This window comes from Mastigoproctus giganteus, chromosome 7 (assembly GCF_048544385.1).
Source record: "Mastigoproctus giganteus isolate SK-2022 chromosome 7, ASM4854438v1, whole genome shotgun sequence".
Lineage (NCBI taxonomy): Eukaryota > Metazoa > Arthropoda > Arachnida > Uropygi > Thelyphonidae > Mastigoproctus > Mastigoproctus giganteus.
Window position 1 is genome coordinate 157,257,171 of NC_143581.1, and position 18,723 is coordinate 157,275,893.

Sequence of the window (18,723 nt, forward strand, 5' to 3'; positions counted from 1 at the left end):
TTTCTCTGGGGGGGGGGGGGAGAAGAGCTGTGTTTCCACTGTTTGGACTGATTCTTTGTCTCTGGCTGAAAACAATGGGCCCATGTCTCATCCATGGTCACAAACTTTGCAAAGAAATTTGCTGGATCTGCTTGAAAATGAAGCAAATGCTCACTTGATTTGACAAGTCTTATGTGATTTTGATCTGCTGTCAACAACTTTAGGACCCATTTCCTCAGTATGAAAAACGTGTCAGGAAACGTTTTTCATACCGAGAACCTCTGTTATTATGTGGTACACACATTCAAATGAGGTGCCCAAGAACCTGGCAATGTACCAAACTGTTGCTTGTTGATTGCGCATTCAGATCATGCACACTTTCTACAATGTGCATGCAACAATTTCTAGTGATGGACATTGCAGGTCTCATACAGCATGGATCACCTTCCAGGCTCTCCCTCCCTTGCTTAAATTCTGCGGCCCACTTCTTAACCATGGAGCAAAAAGGAGCATCCTCCCTTAATGTTGTAACCATATCCTCATGATTTGCCCTTAGCAATAGTCCCCTTTTTCTCAAATATTGGATGACTGCATGGTGACTGATTTTGTCCATCTTTCCTCATGTACACAACTTTGTTGACTTTGGGGCCTATAATTAGATGAGTTACTATTTGAAGTTTTATACATTAAGTACAGAAATTATTAACATTGTACTACTACCCTTTCATACTCAGGGCACAAACTTTTCAAAAGTCCCTTGTATCTGCAATTTTTTGAAGACAAATTTTATTACAAGTGTTTTTTGGGGTTCTCCTTTAGCTTTTCATATAAAAAGCTAAAGTAGAATCCCAAAATGACTACTTTATTAATTTTTAAATTCATGACAGGCGAAGACTAAAATGACACTTTCCAGTGATCGAAAGTCACTTATCCAACTCAAGAAGGTGAATTCACAAGTGTATTTGATTGGCAGAATTACTTCAAAAAGAATAAAAAAAATTCTATTGCAAACATCATTTCATTTGATACCTACCTGAACCAAATTTATTAATTTCTGTGGCAGGTATCAAAAACACTCCAGCACAAATACCACAGAGAAAGAGAAATTTGAATATCCATAATCTGAAAAAGGAAGAAATTATATTTATAAAAGATAATACCAACTTTAATATTGCATGTCATATTACTAATACATTAAATAAGCTTGTGTGTGTGTGTGTGTGTGTGTGTGTGTGTGTGTGTGTGTGCGCGCGCGCGCGTGCATGCATACAGACACACACACCAGCGCCTCGGTAGCCAGGTGGAAAGGAGCAGCAGTGCGTAGCACACGCTTCTTGATTAGACTGGGGTTCGAGCCCATCACCACCAAATACAGAGGATGCGGAAAAGTCAGAGAATGACCACCGCATATCCCGGAGCAATATGGCCTTAGTTGCTAATGCTCCTAAAAACCAAATAACAATAACAAACAGACACATACATACAAAACTCCCATTTAAAAGTGCTCTCTCTTGCTTCTAACATTTGTTCTATGGTCTATGCTATTTCATAGGATTGCCCATGATCCCATGGTCAATAGTATGAAATAGCATACATTTTTTAACACCTAAATAAATAAGCACACCCATTTAAAATGCTTATTATTAAACATGAGCCATAAGGACACACAGAAGAACCAGGAGTCCTAACTCCACAGACTTTCATCATAGCAGGCCGCCGTAGCCTAGTGGTCAGTCGCGCGGGTGCATAAGTACACGTGCCTTGAGTGACCGGGGTTCAAGCCCGTGACTACTGAATACGGTGCTGTTTCTTGTATTCTGTCTATCTTGTTAACTCCTCTGACCGTTTGGTCGTCCCGGAGTATAAACAGAAAATTTATTTTTTATTATACTTCATCAGTTGGTTTAAAAGGCATTATGGTAAAAAAATGTCATTTTTAAAAAAAGATTCTAGGTTCCAAGATGCACGCATTCAAAATTCTACACATTTTATCTGCAACATTGGTGGCCATATAGCAGTTCATAGCACAAGACAAACCCCTGCATTTTCACAAAGATGACAATGTGGAATGATTTCTACACAATGCCATAGTGCATGTTACAGTTAGACAAAATTAACGTTATTAATGTTTGTTAGTGGAAAAAATAATATGAAATTATAATATACTTATATTATCACTAAACAAAAGAAAAAACACGATATTGTTGTGAATTAAGCTATAACATGCATACATACACAATACACATAACACACACGCACAGACGCATGTGTGTGTGTGTGTTAATAAAAAAATATATTAATTTATTAAATCAGGTCATGGATCTGGGGCACTACTAGTTATAGCAGAAATACCCAGCAACCATAACTAAATTAAATTAACTTTAATTTAATTTCAGGTTATCTCTTTTACATTGCCAGCATGCTCAATTTTTTCCATGGTAATTACAATTGACAGGTCAGCACCCCTACCCAACATTGAAAAGAAACATTTGTTTATACAGTCGATTCCGGTTATTTGGGACACATCGGGACTAGTGCATTTTGCCCCGATTAAGCGGCTGCCCCAATTATCCGAGGTTTCACATAAATAGTTAAAAATACAATGTACCCTCCCTTTACAATTAGTTCACTGTACAATCAAATCACGTTACAACGAACTCACCATAGTAAAGTACCGTTCACTATATGATGGCAGTAAGCACCTGTCATTGTGATCACGTTTGTGAATTGAATTTTAATTCTATTAAATAGCGAGTCTAATTAGCGAAAATAGGAGGAATATTATCCATAGGCTATAAAAGTAGAGATATATTAAGCACAAATTTACCCTTTATTACCTTACCAATTAAAAAATTAAATGATACGTGAAATTCGGAAGAATATACGTGATAATCGGAATAATTAATACATACTGTAATATATACATACTAATTAAACTAGTTGACATTTCTGTTCACTGACATTTGTGGGTGGGGGTTAAAATTTAAAACAGTAAAAAGATAAGCAATCAATAACAAAAAACACGGCACACACACAAATTGCAAGTAACACAATAAGCGAAAGTGGGAATGGAGTAACGAGTTACAAAGCTTTAAAAATAGGAATGAAGAGAAGATTCTGAAAATTATTTTTTTATATGATTGAAGATTCCATGGAAGTGTAAACACATTTTACCATAATAACCCACAGAATTCCAGCTGTCAGTATTATCGCAAATTCAATAAGATCAAGATTATTATCCATTTATGATAGATTTCACTAACAGAAAAGCCCAATAAACAGGTGACTGCTAATTGTTTTTATTGTTTTATGGTTGTGACCTCCAGAATTCCGACCGAACTACGTGGTACGGTCGGAGACAATCGTAGGGTAATCTCCAGTGCTGCAGTCTCCTGCCCCGATTAAACGGCATTTTGGCCCAATTAAGCGAAGTAAACCCTGGCTATTTTCTCAATTGGGTTCTGGTTTTTAAGATTTGTCCCAAATAAACAGCTGCCCCGATTAACCGGTGGCCGAAATAACCGGAATCCACTGTATATATATATATATGTGTGTGTGTGTGTGTGAGAGAGAGATATTTTAACCCCAGGAGCCACATCTGGTGAGTATGGCCTTGGCACACCCAAGGTCCTGAGCTGGATATCATCATTCTTCTCTTTCTTGGCGATTCTTTTCTACCTCTCTCTCTCTCTCTCTCTCTCTCTCTCTCTCTCTCTCTCTCTCTCTCTCTCTCTCTCAGGGTAACTCAGAAATTTTTTTTGGCTGGTGCAACATAAGCCTCAGGCTTTCTTGCACTATATGTCAAGTAATAATAATGATAATAATAATAATATATACAGGGTGGACATAATTAAAGTACCCGTATTCAGAGCTCTCTGTAGCTGTAAGTAATAAGCAGAATGGCAAAAAAATTAGTAAGTAAATTATTCAAGGCATGGGGAGAAGGATCCCGTGAAAAAAAAATTTGTTCAAAAATCTACCGATAGGGAATAATATGGCTCTGTACAAGAGGAAAGACATGACAAAGTACCAAAAAATAAATAACTAAGACTAACCTTAATGAAATTATAAATTTGTATTTGTGCTCTTTGCAAAAAAACAGAAAGAAACTGAATTGCACTGAAGTTTTAAATCAAAACTAAAAAATAAGACACCTAAGAGACTGAAAATTTTTGAATCCGAGTTAATTTAATTTTCCCAGCAGCAAAGCGCTATAAATGCACAATGTGAACATCGCAAGCGTATTCTGTAAGTTTACAGAATACGCTTGCGATGCAGCTGCTGCTTGTGACTGATCTTGTGACAAGATCAGTCACAAGCAGCAGCTGCAAAGAGATGATCCTGAAAAACGAATGGCATTTGCTCTAACGTCTTTGGCCAAAATGAAAGTGTACGATGCCTGGCCATGGAACATTCTTTGGAGAGATGGGGCCCATTTTATCTCGATGGGACTCTCTCAACACTCCAAATTGCCAAATATGGGCTTCGGAAGCACCGTATGCTATTCAACAAATCCCATTGCACTTGCCGAAAATCACCATCTGGTGTAGTGTGACTTCAAATTTCATCCTAGTATGAAAAGTATGAAATTTCATCAAATTTCATACTTTTTCGAGGAATTGCACCCAGCAGGAGCAGCCACCTGTTCTGTTAAAGCATAAAGATATCATCACATGCTGAGCAGTTTCATTATTCCTCAACTGCAGGAAAAAGGATGCCTGGATGAGAGGCACCTCCGTAGCCAGGTGCGGCAGTGCGTAGCACACGCTTCTTGATTAGACTGGGGTTCGAGCCTGTGACCACCAAATACGGAGGATGCGGAAAGGTCAGGGAATGACCGTCGCATATCCCCGGAGCAATATGGCCTTAGTTGCTAATGCTCCTAAAAACAAAAAAAAAAAAAAAACCCAAAAAAAGCCTGGATGAGACAATTTTTATGCAAGATGGGGCCTCTTCCTCATATCGCACAAACCATTATGGCAGCTTCTCCGGCATCACTTTACTGCAGAAAGAATCATCAGTCATTTGTTTCCCATTGCATGGCCACCACGTTCACCTGACCTTACACTGTGTGATTTTTGGCTGTGGGGTCACCTCAAGGCCAATGTCTATCGAGGAAGCGTCCCTAACCTGGCTGTCTTAAAGGACAACGTAATGCAGCATGTGCAGAACATTACTCCAGAGATGTTGCATTCTGCAGTCGAGCAAACTGTGCATCAAATGCAATTTCTGGTCCAATGGTAATCACATTGAAAACCAACTCCAGCAGCAGCGACATTATTGCCCATCAGGAGTAAACTGTGAGTGAGTTCGGAGGTGTGAAACCATTTCCTCTGGCAAAGTTTAGTTCTTCTAAGTTTAGTTCAGTTTCTTTCTGTTTTTTGCAGAGCACAAACAAAAATTTGTAATTTCATTAAGGTTTGTCTTAGTTATTTATTTGTTGGTACTTTGTCATGTCTTTCCTCTTGTACAGAGCCATATTATCCCCCATCGGCAGATTTTGGAACTATTTTTTTTTTCACAGGATCCTTCTCCCCATACCTTGAATAGTTTACTTACCAATTTTGGTGGCATTCGGCTTATTACTTAGAGCTACAGAGAGCTCTGAATAGGGATACTTTAATTATGGCCATCCTCTATATGCATTATATAAATATATACAGTGGATTCCAATTATTTCGGACACATCGGGATAGTGCAATTTGGCCCTATTAAGCGGTTGCCCCAATTATGCGAAGTTTCACGTAAATAGTTAAAAATACAGTGAACCCCCAACTTTACGACTGATTCTCTGTACAATCAAATCATATTACGATGGACTCACCATAGTGAAGTACATTCACTATATGATATGTAGTAAGCGTAGTCATATTACCAGTCATGTAGTATGACTACATGATCATATGTAGTCATACTACATATCATGATCAGGTTTGTGAATTGAATTTTAATTCTATTAAACAGCGATTCTAATAAGTGAAAACAGGAGGAATATTATCCACAGGCTATAAAAGTAAAGATATATTAAGCACAAATTTATACTTTATTACCTTACCAATTAAAAAATTAAATGATACATGAAAATTGGAAGAATATTTTCCACAGGTTAGCAAAATAAAAATAAATTTACTCTTACATGCATAGCTTAATTAATACGTATTGTAATATGTACATACTAACTAGTTAATATTTCTGTTCACTGACATTTGGGGAAGGGGTTAAAATTTAAAACAGTAAAAAGAAGCAATCAATAACAAAGAACACAGCACCCGCAAATTGCAACTAACACAATACGTGCAATTGAGATACGGAGTTTGTTTGTTTGTTATTTGATTTTTAGGAGCATTAGCAACTAAGGCCATATTGCTCTGGGAATATGCGGTGGTCATTCCCTGACCTTTCTGCATCCTTCGTATTTGGTGGTGACGGGCTCGAACCCCGGTCAAATCAAGAAGCATATGCTACGGACTTCAGTGCCTTCCCACCTGGCCAGATATGGAGTAACAAGTTAAGAAGCTTAAAAAATAAGAATGAAGAGAAGATTCTGAAAATTTGCTTTTTGTATAATTGAAGGTTCCATGGAAGGGGAAACACATTTCACCATATAACGTAAAAACCCATAGAATTCCAGGTGTTGGTATTATGTATTATCATAAATTCCACAACATTGAGTTTATTATCCATTTATAATAGACTGCACTAACAGAAAATCCAAATAAACCGGAAACTGCTAATTGTTTTATTATTTTATGGTTGTGACCTCCAGAAATCCAACCTGGTATGGTCGGAGACATCCGTAGGGTAATCTCAAGTGCTGTGATCTTCTACCACGATTAAACAGCATGTTGTACCAATCTGGGGCAGATTCAGGGTAGGGGCACCAGGGCATGTGCTCCCTGCCTGTCATTTTTCGGAGAATATACACCAATCGTTTAAATTCCCTTTAGATACAAAAAAAAATTTTTTTTTCATTATTAACATAAACTAACAAGTTTACGAAGCTTAAAAAAAAAAGGAATGTAGAGAAAATTCTAAAAATTTATTTATGTTTTTTATACGATTGAAGATTTCAGTAAAGGGGAAACACATTTCACCATAATAACGCAAAAAACCACACAATTCCAGCTCGGTATTTTCGCAAATGCAATACCATCAAATTTACTACCCGTTTATAATTGCTTGAAGTAACAGAAAAGCCCAATAAACCGGAAAGTGCAAATTGTTTTTGTTTTATGGTCATGACCTCCAGAAATGTGCTTTTGAAAAATATCACAGAGCAGTTCAAAATTGGTTCTTATAACAGAACATATGATAACGATGAAAGTAAGTACATTTTAGTGATTTGAATTGGTAACTAATATAATTTGCACTATAGAAACGACCTTTAAGAGAGTTTTATATAGCAAAAATTTCAACTTCTGAGGTCGTGGAACAAATTACCAAAAAACAATGTGTTATTGGGTTCACATTACGATATTTTCATGATATGATGGTGTCTCTGGAACGGATTAATATCGTAAAGCTGGGTACACTGTATTGTATAGCTATGTGCATGGTTTGAAATGTGGTATTTGTGAATATTTAACATTCATTTTTTTCAATTAATGTTCATATTTATATATATAAATATATATATATATTTTTTTTTTTAAGAAGTTTGAGATTTTATTTTATAAGTTTAGTTCAAAGAAGTCAATGTATTTAATTTATATATGTTGTATGTGAATATTTTTATATATAAAAAATTTTAAAAAATATGTGCATATTGTTTCTAGGTGGGTTTAAAATCCCCCTCCCCAGATGTCCCGGATTGGAATGGTAAGGATCTGGTCACTTTAGCAACAATGCATTTCAAACAGAAGTGCCTTTTATTTACATATAGGTTAACAACAAGGCTATCCACTGATGACGATGCATACACACCATCAATGGCATTACTAAGACAAAAGTTCTAAGTCCTACTCTATTATTATTTTTGTTTTTCCCTATATAAAGCATTTTTAGATTCTTCTAATTTAATAATCAATGTTGAAAAGCTATTAAAACTCACCCATTATGTATTCCTGCTCTGCATCCACGACTAGATGAAATTCCAAAGGTAATAATTGCTAAAAAAAAAAAAAAAGTAGCCATTGCAAAGGCAACTCTGTACACAGCCAAGTAGCCAACTAGAAGATCACAATTCTTTCCAGCTCTTAGAGATAGACATGTTTCATTATACCTGGGAAACTAAACAATTTAAATCATTAACCATAAGTTTGTCATAATTTCAGTAAACTTGTAAATCAACTGGAATTAGAATAATTGATTAACTAACTCTACATTTCAAAATTTCCACTATTATACACTGAATTAAAAATATATATTTACCAATTATTATTATTAGAAATAAACAGTCCTCTGCTTTCATTTAAAAATAAATACACAGATATCCCTTGGTCAATAAAAGTTCATTTAACCCAGCAGTGAAACCATTCGGCAAATCACAAGTGCCTTTCAAAAAAAAAAATGCTCCTGCACTACTTTTAAATTAATGACTAAATATCTGAAATTATTTTTAGCTTCCAAAATATATTCAAACTTTTACTGCAACAGTTCATGAATCTTTTTATTAGAGTTTTCACAAAGTAATTAAACTGAAGCACTTGTCAGGTGCTGTACCACTATATATAATAGTTTTTTTCATTTGAGTGAATAGAACCATAAGAACTGACCTTGCTATGAAATTTCAAATTGTGTATGATAAATCTGTATTCATATTAGTAGTCGCAAATGATGCAAGAAATCAAGCTTATACAGCATCAGCCAAAAAAAAAAAAAAAAACCTTCCCATCCATCAACCCTTAACAGTTTGTCCAGTTTTACCTTGAACTTTTCATGCTATACACTTTCAAAACATCAGATGGAAGTTTGTTCCAGCAAGCAACCACTTGCTGGCTAAAGGCAAACTTACACACATATATTCTGCAACCATCCTTCCTCAATTTGAATTAATGCACCCTCATATATGTAATCTGAGTAAAAGAAAGAATCCCATCAGCAATGAGTTTGCTCAATCCATTCAAAGCCTTAAACGCCTCAATCAGTTCCCCCTCTAAGGACTAGTTTCCAGACACTGAAATTTGCAAAATTGCCAGACCTGTATGCAGTACTCAAGTTGTGGCCTGATCACTGCCTTGTACAATGGAATAATCACCAACTTATCCTTGCTAGTAAAATTCCTGTATATCACTGACAAAACACTAGGTGCTGTCCTGGCAGCCTGTCTGCAATGCTCATACAACTTCATATCTGACTGCACAGGTCTTTTTCATTTTCCACTATCCTGAGTGTAGTGCCACACAACTGCTACATTAATCTGGGATTATTGCTATCCATATACAGTACTTTGCATCTGTCAATGTTAAACCTCAATTCCCATTTCTCACCGAACTGCCTAATTTCTCTAGATCTTATTGTGGTAGCATACCGTCATTAACCACCCTGCCAACCTTTGTATCATCAGCAAAATTAGACATTAAGCTGATGTATCTTTATCAATAGTATTAATAAATACAGAAAACAACAATGGGCCCAGCACGAAACCTTGGGAGAATCCACTGATATCATTAGCCCATGAAGAGGAAGGTCCACTGATGATAATTCTCTTTCTTCCACTCAACCACCCCTTTATCCATAGCAGTAACTTTCCTTTAGTGCCACACTACTCCAATTTGAAAAGAAGTCTATTTTTCTAGTAGAAAAAAAGAGGTGATTATCACTTTGTATAAGGCAATGGTCAGACCATGCCTTGAGTACTGTGTACAGTTCTGAAGGCCTGGGCACCTCCGTAGCCAGGTGGGCAGGAGCAGCAGTGCGTAGCACACGCTTCTTGATTAGACCAGGGTACGAGCCCGTGACCACCAAATATGGAGGATGCAGAAAGGTCAGGGAATGACCACCATATATCCCCGGAGCAATATGGCCTTAGTTGCTAATGCTCCTAAAAACCAAATAACAACAACAACAACAACTTTGAAGGCCTCATTTTAGGAAGGAGGTAGAGGTGTAAAAATGAGTACAGAGAAGGGCAACAAGATTGGTGAAGGAAACAAAGCGATCCTCATGCCAAGAAAGGCTTAAGTTCTGCAAATTGCAGAGTCTGGAGACTAGGCACCTGAAAGGTGATCTGACTGAGATGTATAAGGCTTGAATGGTTTGAGCAGGCTCAATGCTGATGGGATTCTTCCTCTTGCTCAGATTACGAATCTGAGGGGGCATAAATTCAAATTGAGAAAGACAGTTATAGAATAGATGTATGGAAATTTGCCTTTGCCAGCGGGTAGTTGATTACTGGAACAAACTTCCATCTGTCACTGTAGAAGTTGATAGCTTAAATAAATTCAAGGAACTGGACAAACTTTTAGAGTGAATGGATGGGTGGAATAGGATTTTTTTTTGGCTGATGGTGTATAAGCTTTCCTGAAATCCAAGTATATGATATCAAATTATTTTTTGCATCCAGCTCCTTTGTTATGGTATCTCTGATCATCAAATTGATCAGAGAAGGTTATCTCTTGACAAACTCATGCTGTGACTGAAGTATAACTGCACTCCTGTCTAGATGATCCTACATTACTTCTTTAACTAGTGACTATCATTTTCCCTGAAACAGAAAGTAAGCTAACAAGTCTTTAATTACTTATGTCACTCTTTGATCCGCCTTTGTGAATTGGGGATGGATACATTCACACATCTCCAGTCCACAGGGACCTCCTCTGAATCCACAGATTCTCTCATAATTATAGCTAAGGGACCTCCTCACTGCCTCCCTTAATACACCATTGAGCCAAAACATTACGACCAACGAGTTGTTATGCAAATCGAAGCAACTGCAGGTGAACTACGGTGATGCACGGGTCGGGACGCGGTATAAAAACACCTGATACTGAGCTCCACTAATCAGTGTTCTTCAGATGGGAAAGGCAGCAGACTTAAGCGAGTTTGACAAAGGCCAAATTGTAACGGCCAGACAACTGGGTCAGAGCATATCCAAAATGGCATGGCTGGTGGGGTGCTCATGGTTAGCTATGGTTAGTACCTACCGAAAGTGGTCCAAGGAGGGAAAACCCACAACCACGGCTCATCGATGCTTGAGGTAACAAAGACTTTCCCGGATGGTACGAGGCACAACTAGCCAGTAATTGGAATGCTGGTGATGGGAGTAATGTGTCACAACACGCAGCACATCGAACCCTGCTGAAAATGGGGCTGCATTGCCGCAGGCCGTTCCAAGGCATGCATCATTTACCTGGAGAAGTGATGACGCCTGGATGCGCCATGGGATGAAAAAAACCCATTGGCGGTGGTGTCATGCTTTGGCCGATGTTCTGCTGGGATACCCCGGGTCCAGTCATAGATGTGCCAGGCACTCTGACGTCTACCATCTACCTAAACACCCATCTGGTGAGGCATGGGCATGCCTCACTGACCAACTGGGGGCACCTCCTCTATCGCTCCCATACTTCTATCTTTACCCCCCAGTCTTCTGTCTCCCCCTACTCTATCTATATACAACGAGAATGCCCCACACACTAAATTTAACAACACTCAAAATAATCTTCACCCAGTCTCAGCCTATCCATCTACATAATATCAAACCCCCAAGCGGTGTGTACGGGCATACAACGTATGCTATATGCAGACAAGCGAAATGAGTATATACATGTGTATATACGCACATACATATTATGAATTTTTTTTTTTCTTTTAGGTCCTAGCCACCGAAATCTCAGGAAACTAAGCGGCAGGACCTGCCAGAGTAACAAAGTCTACTGGGTTCATGGTCTGCCTCCATGGGGCGAAGGTGGGGCAATGTTGGGCTCCAGCAGAGGTCCAGCAGTTAAATGACCAGATGATCAACAGTACACGATGTTACACATGTACAATACCCAGACACTTTTAAACTTCTGGCATTCCCAGCAAACTGGTACACCCACAATGAAAGCAACGCGGAGATGGCCGAAACCCCTAGTGCCGCATGACATCAATATACCTTACCTTACACCTAAACACCCATAGTGCTCCTAACAGTTTTAAGTAAGCTATATGAATGGCTCCTTCATAGACAGATACAACACTACTACTCCACTGCCAATCTTGAAGCAAAAAACCAATTCGGATTCAAGCGGGTCACTCGACTATCAATATGATGTGACACCTACTGATATCAGTGAATGATTGCCAACAGAAGTACTTTCTCACTATTGCAGTGCATTTTGCCGGGCGTTCACTTTGGTGGCCAAGAATCCTGGGCAGGCTCAGAATGGCACAGGTCCCAAGCAACCTACCTCTCACATCGTAAAATAGAAGTGAAAGTACCGTACCAACAAATCAGCAGGAACATCCACAGGGGATGTTCTCCAGGGTTCCGTGCTCGGACCACTGCTGTGGAATATGGTATTTGATGACTTTCTGAACACCGGCCTTGGGGAGGTGGGTAACCCCCGAATTTGCAGACGATTTAATTCTCACTGTGATGGCAGTTAATAGTGCACAACTTGAGACTTGAGCAAATCAAGCTCTACATACTCTACAGCAGTGGACTATGGAGCACTTTCTACAGATTCAGCCTCCAAAAAGACTTCCATGTTGCTTAAGAGAACATTGGACATAAGGAGGCCACTGAAAATTAAAATAAATTGCACTACAATCAAATTCGGCCAACAAGTGAAATACCTTGGGATCATTTTCAACAGCAAACTCACATTCCAACCACATCTCAGGCAACTCAGGACTAAGATTAGGAACTACTCAGGCCTGATTGCACGAGTCTCATGCAGGGACTGGGGGCTGAGTAACCAAACCATGTCCCTGAACTACAAGACCTCTTTTCTCCCGCTGATCATATACGCTGCAACAATATCGTACCATAGAATCAGACTGGTCACGAACAAAAGAATACTGGACTCGACACAATGAACAATATTGTTCAAAACCACCCGAGCCTGCAATACTGTGAGCACAGAGGCACTCCAAGTTCTTACTGAATCCTTATCACTAGATCTCGAAGTGGTCAGATGCGGACTAGTATACTACCTGTCAAAAGGAATCTGTGATCTACATGGGCTTTACAATTGAATCCACAAACACTATAAAAATGGAAAAAGCTCGAATCTTGACACATTTAAAACAGGAATGGCAAAACAAGTGGACACACTCAACCGAAGGGGAAGTGACAATGCTTCATACCTGATGTAGACAGGGTTTTCTCGAAACTACCTGTATGGTTCCACCCAGGCCTATATGCCACCTACTTATTGACAGGTCACGGCCCCTTCAACGAGAAACTAACATCTCTGGGCCTCCTCCAAGATCCCAACTGTTCATGTGGTGAACCGGAAAGCTGGGCCCGCCTCATGCACGAATGTACAAACTACGAGGACCTACGTGGAAACCTAATAACAAGACTGACCTACCTGCCGCAAGGCCAGGAGCATCATCTCTTGGACACAAGTGAAGAATATAAGAACCTCACCAGATTCACACAGGGACTCCTTGCCAGAAGAACCTGTTCTGCGATCAGAAACTAAAGCAGACATGAAATTTCAACAACTGGACTATGAGCATATACACTAGCACTAAAACCCAAATTGTCTGACCCAATCAACCTACTTGAATAGGACCCACACCACAGAAATGATGGGCTCACTGGATGGAAAAGGTACTGGACCGCCCTCCCTGATGATGGAAACAGGATCAACGGACCAGACTCCTTTGGGATGCAAAAGACAATCTACAAGATGCTCTACCCTGTTGGGTATATAACCTATAAACGTGACTGATCACAACCTGCCTGGATGGGCACATAGCCCATGAATGCCACGGGGCACTGGTTCCAACTGCTTCGTTGGACCCGTAGCTTTCCCCACCTCGAACGGCAGATTTGCTGCCAGTTCGGCAACAGGCAACCCGAGCAGGACACTTTCCTGGTTTGCTTTCCACTCCCCTTCCCTGGCAGGGGGAGGGGGAGGAGTGTCTGTCCTCTTGTCTCCTCACCACCCCCATTTTTTCCCTCTGGTGGGGCATGGCCATGCCCCATATTTCTGTCTCTCCTCATCTTTAGTCTCCCTCCCCTACTCTATCTGTACACAAGCGATCGCTCTACACATCCAAATTTAATCATGTCCAAATGACTGTTTGCCAATAATTTTGGCCTTTCAAATCCTAGCACTATTACCCCCCATGCAAAAGATCAACTTTTTTTTTCCTTTTTTTTTAAAGGTCCTAGCCACTGAAATCTCAGGAAATTAGGTGGCAGGATCTGCCAGAGTAAATAATTATAATGCTGGTATACCTGGCCTGCCTCCACGAGACTGAGTGCAGGCAACATTGGACCTCAGCAGGGATCCAGCGGCTAAATGGCCAGAAGAACAACGATACATAAGACTATACGCATACAATACCATACACTTTTAAATCTCTGACATTTCCAGTGAACTGGCACACCTACAATGAAAGAAATGTGGAGATGGAGGAAACCCCTTGTGCCGCTTGACACTAAATACACTCTACACTAACTAAACATCACTGCTGAACTCTTTCATGGCAACGATCTTCCCCTCTGGCGGTGCCGTCTTTCAGCAGGATAATGCACCATGCCACACCACCCGAATTGTTTGAGACTGGTTCGCGGAATATGAGGAAGACTTCCAGGTATTGCCCTGACCTCCAAATTCTCCAGACATCAATCCCATTGAGCATCTGTGGTTTGTGTTTAACAGCAACTCCAATCTGCGGTGTCTCAATCACGGATCTTACAGGAGTTAAAAGGATCTGCTGGGTACATGTTGGTACCAGATACCACAAGACACATTTAGAAATCTTATAGTGTCCATGCCTCGCCGGGTACGAGCTGTTTTGGCTGCATGTGGAGGACCAACATCATATTAGGTAGGTGGTCATAATGTTTTGGCTCATCAGTATATAACTGGATAGATCCCATCCACCGGTTGTTGTTGTTGTTTGGTTTTTAGGAGCATTAGCAACTAAGGCCATATTGCACCAAGGATATGCTGTGGTCATTCCCTGACCTTTCCGCATCCTCCGTATTTGGTGGATCACGGGCTTGAACCCCGGTCTAATCAAGAAGTGTATACTCATACTGCTGCTCCTGCCCACCTGGCTACAGAGGCGCTCCATCCACCGGTACCTGTCTTACATTTAATTTCATCAATTTTTTTTCCATCTTCCTCTCAGTTATTATAAAATCATTTTGCTGCATGGAGAGTTTGATAAATTATTGGTATTCACTTCCCTAAAGAATTCCTCATGTGTGAATGTAGATGCAAAATACTTATTCAGCTAGTCAGCAGCTTGGGCAGGATCATCAACAGTTGAACCATCAATATTAAGTGGACCTATGTGATTCATCTCCTTCCTTCTAGTGTTTACATAAGTAATGTGTCTTTTCAAAAAATTGACTGATGAATTTGAATTCCAATATTCCAATTTATTACTACATACTGAAGTGAGATGGCTAAGCAAAGAGAAAGTATTGCTGTGTTTCAGAGATTTGCTTTCTCAATTATTTTCTTGAAAGAACGCAATGAGTATGAGTGTTATGAAGAACTTACGAATGATGAATGGCTGAAAGACCTTGCATTCCTTACTAATCTAACAGAAAAATTAATAATTTAAATTTAGAGCTCCAAGAAAAAGAAAAAAAAAAAAAAACATTATGAAAATGATAAGTTTAGTTCAAAGTTTTCCTCAAAAACTTAAACTGTGGAAGACAAATCTTATGCACAATTGAGTTAAATCACTTTTCAAACTTTAAAGAAGAACAGAACTCGAAAAGTCATTCACTTAAGAGTCATGTTACAATTATAGAAAAACTTATTGAAGGATTCAGTGTATGGTTCTCTGACTTTCATAAAACTGTGCCAGTTGTATGCTTTATTGCATTTCCACTTGAAAATAAAGATATGGAAAATATTTCAGATATAATTAAAATTAACCAGTTATATATCAATAAACCTCAACAGAAAATCATATCACTTCAGAATGATACTGAAGTTGTGAATTTTCAGAGAATCAGTCTACCTTTTGGAGTAATGTGTCAGAAACTCAATACCCAATATTAAGGCTCTTGGCATTAAAAATAACTTCATGTTTTGGATCAGCGTATTTATGCGAATCAGCATTTTCCAACATGTATTTCATTAAGAATAAAACAGAACAAACCTCATGGACCAAAATTTAGATAACTGTATAAGGTTAGCAGTTACAAACTATACACCAGATCTTCACAAACTTTCAGAAGGAAACCAATGCCAGGAATCTCATTAACTATTTGCCTGTTTTAGTTTTCATGTCTAAAATTAAACATGTACCTTTTTCGTGTTTTTCTATAGTAAAAATATCAATCATTTTAAAACTAATATATTTTATTTTATATAGATGCACCCTTTTCAAAAATTGTGACATATGGATCTTGAGACCTTGTTTATTTTTAAAGTAGCACATATGACAAAAAAGGTTGCCAGCCACTGACCTAAATAATACCAAGGTATTGTTAATCAAACCATTGTTGATCCTCCTCCATGTTTAATGGTTGGCACAAGGTAGTCCTCTGAGCCCAAATGTGCTTCATTTGGCAACCAAATACCTCAGAGGTGACCTGATTGAGGTTTATAAGGCTCTGAGAGGGATTAGTAAAATTAATGAAGGTGGAATCCACACTGCTACACAATTCCAGAACTAGGGGTCATAAATTAAAATTACATTAGACTGTAGGAAGTTTTCTTTTAGCCAGCGAGTCATTGATAGCAAGAACAAGATGCCCTCGCATGTAGTTGAGACTGACAATTTAAGTAAATTCAAGGGTCAACTGGATACTTACCTGTGTGAGGAGGGAAGCATATAATTTGTATTTTCTTATCTAATTGGTCGGTTTCTTTTTAACCTTTTTTGCCAGTGCAGCAAAAGCCTATGGCTTGGCGAATACTATTACTATTTGACATTCAACATATCCCTGATGTTAAAAAAAGTGTGGATGATGATTCATCTGAAAATATGACATTTCCAATCATCAGAAGTCCAGTTTTTGTCCAGGACTTCTTTTGTAAGTTGATTTTTAACTCAGAAATGACAAAAATAAAATATTACTACTATATCCCTGATATGCCAAAATTACAAAAACCACATAATATCCTTGGACGAATAAAGAAAAATAGTTATATACCATAACAATTAAAAACTTTACCTGGGGACAGTGATGAAGTAGCCAGAGAGGCACATAAGAAAAGAAAACACAAAAGGGGGGGGGGATGTATGTTACTGTACTGTATAAACTGATATGTATTTTGTACGCTGAGTAGACTTGATAAGAGCTATTGGTCTACACCAATGTTTTTAAATATGTGACAACATCACATATTTAAATGTGACATCAAAGTCTATACACTTCAGGTGATGAACTGAAAGTAACTTAAAACAAACCTGAAGCATTAATAAGACACATTAATCACAGGGGGTTGTAGGCTGAGTAGAAGTCAGGTAGGTAGAATGTGATATGAACTCTTTGACCTTCATCTGTTTCGTATGCTTTTTTTTCTCTTCATAAATTTCATGATAAGCGCAATCTTGAATTTTCTTTCTATTTTCAAGAAACATTTGGTGTTTTCATCCATTACATCAAACACAGAGACTTTCCAGAATTCTGCGAAACACTTCTGCCATTTCCTTTAATTTGAACTGCTTCTTGTGTTGCTCCGATTCCTCAACGGATTTGGCTCTCCCTTGCTCCCAAACTCTTTGCATGTTCAACTGGACTAGGTCTTCTGTTGTTCAATCTTCACCTCGTCCATCCACAAGCTTATCTACATCTTCATCCTCCAGGACCTGCAGCAACTCCTGGGCTAAGTTTACAATTTATTTGGTAACAGAAGACATCAGCCCATCTTTGTTGAAGCCTTCATAGTTAAGCTCGGAATGTTTTAGAAGTTTTTTTTCCAAACTCCACTCATATAAGTGGTTGTCACATCATTCCAGGCTCTTGAAATGTTGCATATTCCGTCAAGGATGTTAAATGTCTTCCAAAATTTCCGCAGATCTATTTTCCCCTGCTCTGTTGCAATTACAGCCTCAGAAAATATTGTCCGGATGTAATAAGCTTTGAATGCCTGGATAACTCCCTGATTTATTGGTTGAATCAAAGCCATTGTATTTGGAGGGAATATATCACCTTGATGTTGTCATTAAGATCATCTAGATATTTAGGATGACCTGGAGCATTGTCAAGGAGCACATATCTTAAAAGGCACTGGCATTTGTAAGTAATACTTTTCAACTTCAGGGACAATCACATTTAGAAACCATCCTTCAAACATGGTTATTGTCACCCAAGCCTTTGAGTTAGCCCTGAAATGTAGAGGAAGCGATTTCTTGTCAATGCCTTAAAAACCTACGGGTTTTCTGAATGATAAACCACTAAAGGTATAAGTTTATAACCCACTGTAACCCCCCCCCCCCCCGGCGCCTCCATAGCCAGGTGGGAAGGAGCAGCAGTGCATAGCACACGCTTCTTGATTAGACCGGGGTTCGAGCCCGTCACCACCAGAGAATACAGAGGATGCGGAAAGGTCAGGGAATGACCACCGCATATCCCGGAGCAATATGGCCTTGGTTGCTAATGCTCCAAAAAACAAACAACGACAACAACCCCCCCCCCAGACACTAAGAGCATTACCACGTCTTTGGCAG

The 18,723-nt window shown here is 38.9% G+C and overlaps 1 protein-coding gene across 1 annotated transcript in view; it reads right to left on the bottom strand.

Annotated features, from left to right (window-relative positions):
- The window catches only part of LOC150083275 (serine incorporator 5-like), a 55,572-nt gene that overhangs the window by 9,465 nt on the left and 27,384 nt on the right, over nucleotides 1-18,723 (bottom strand). The window contains exons 3-4 of the mRNA XM_090378457.1: nucleotides 8,030-8,208; nucleotides 1,013-1,101 (exon numbers count right to left, since the gene is read on the bottom strand). Of these exons, the coding sequence (XP_090234583.1) occupies nucleotides 1,013-1,101; nucleotides 8,030-8,208 (268 nt within the window). The remainder of the gene's footprint in view (nucleotides 1-1,012; nucleotides 1,102-8,029; nucleotides 8,209-18,723) is intronic.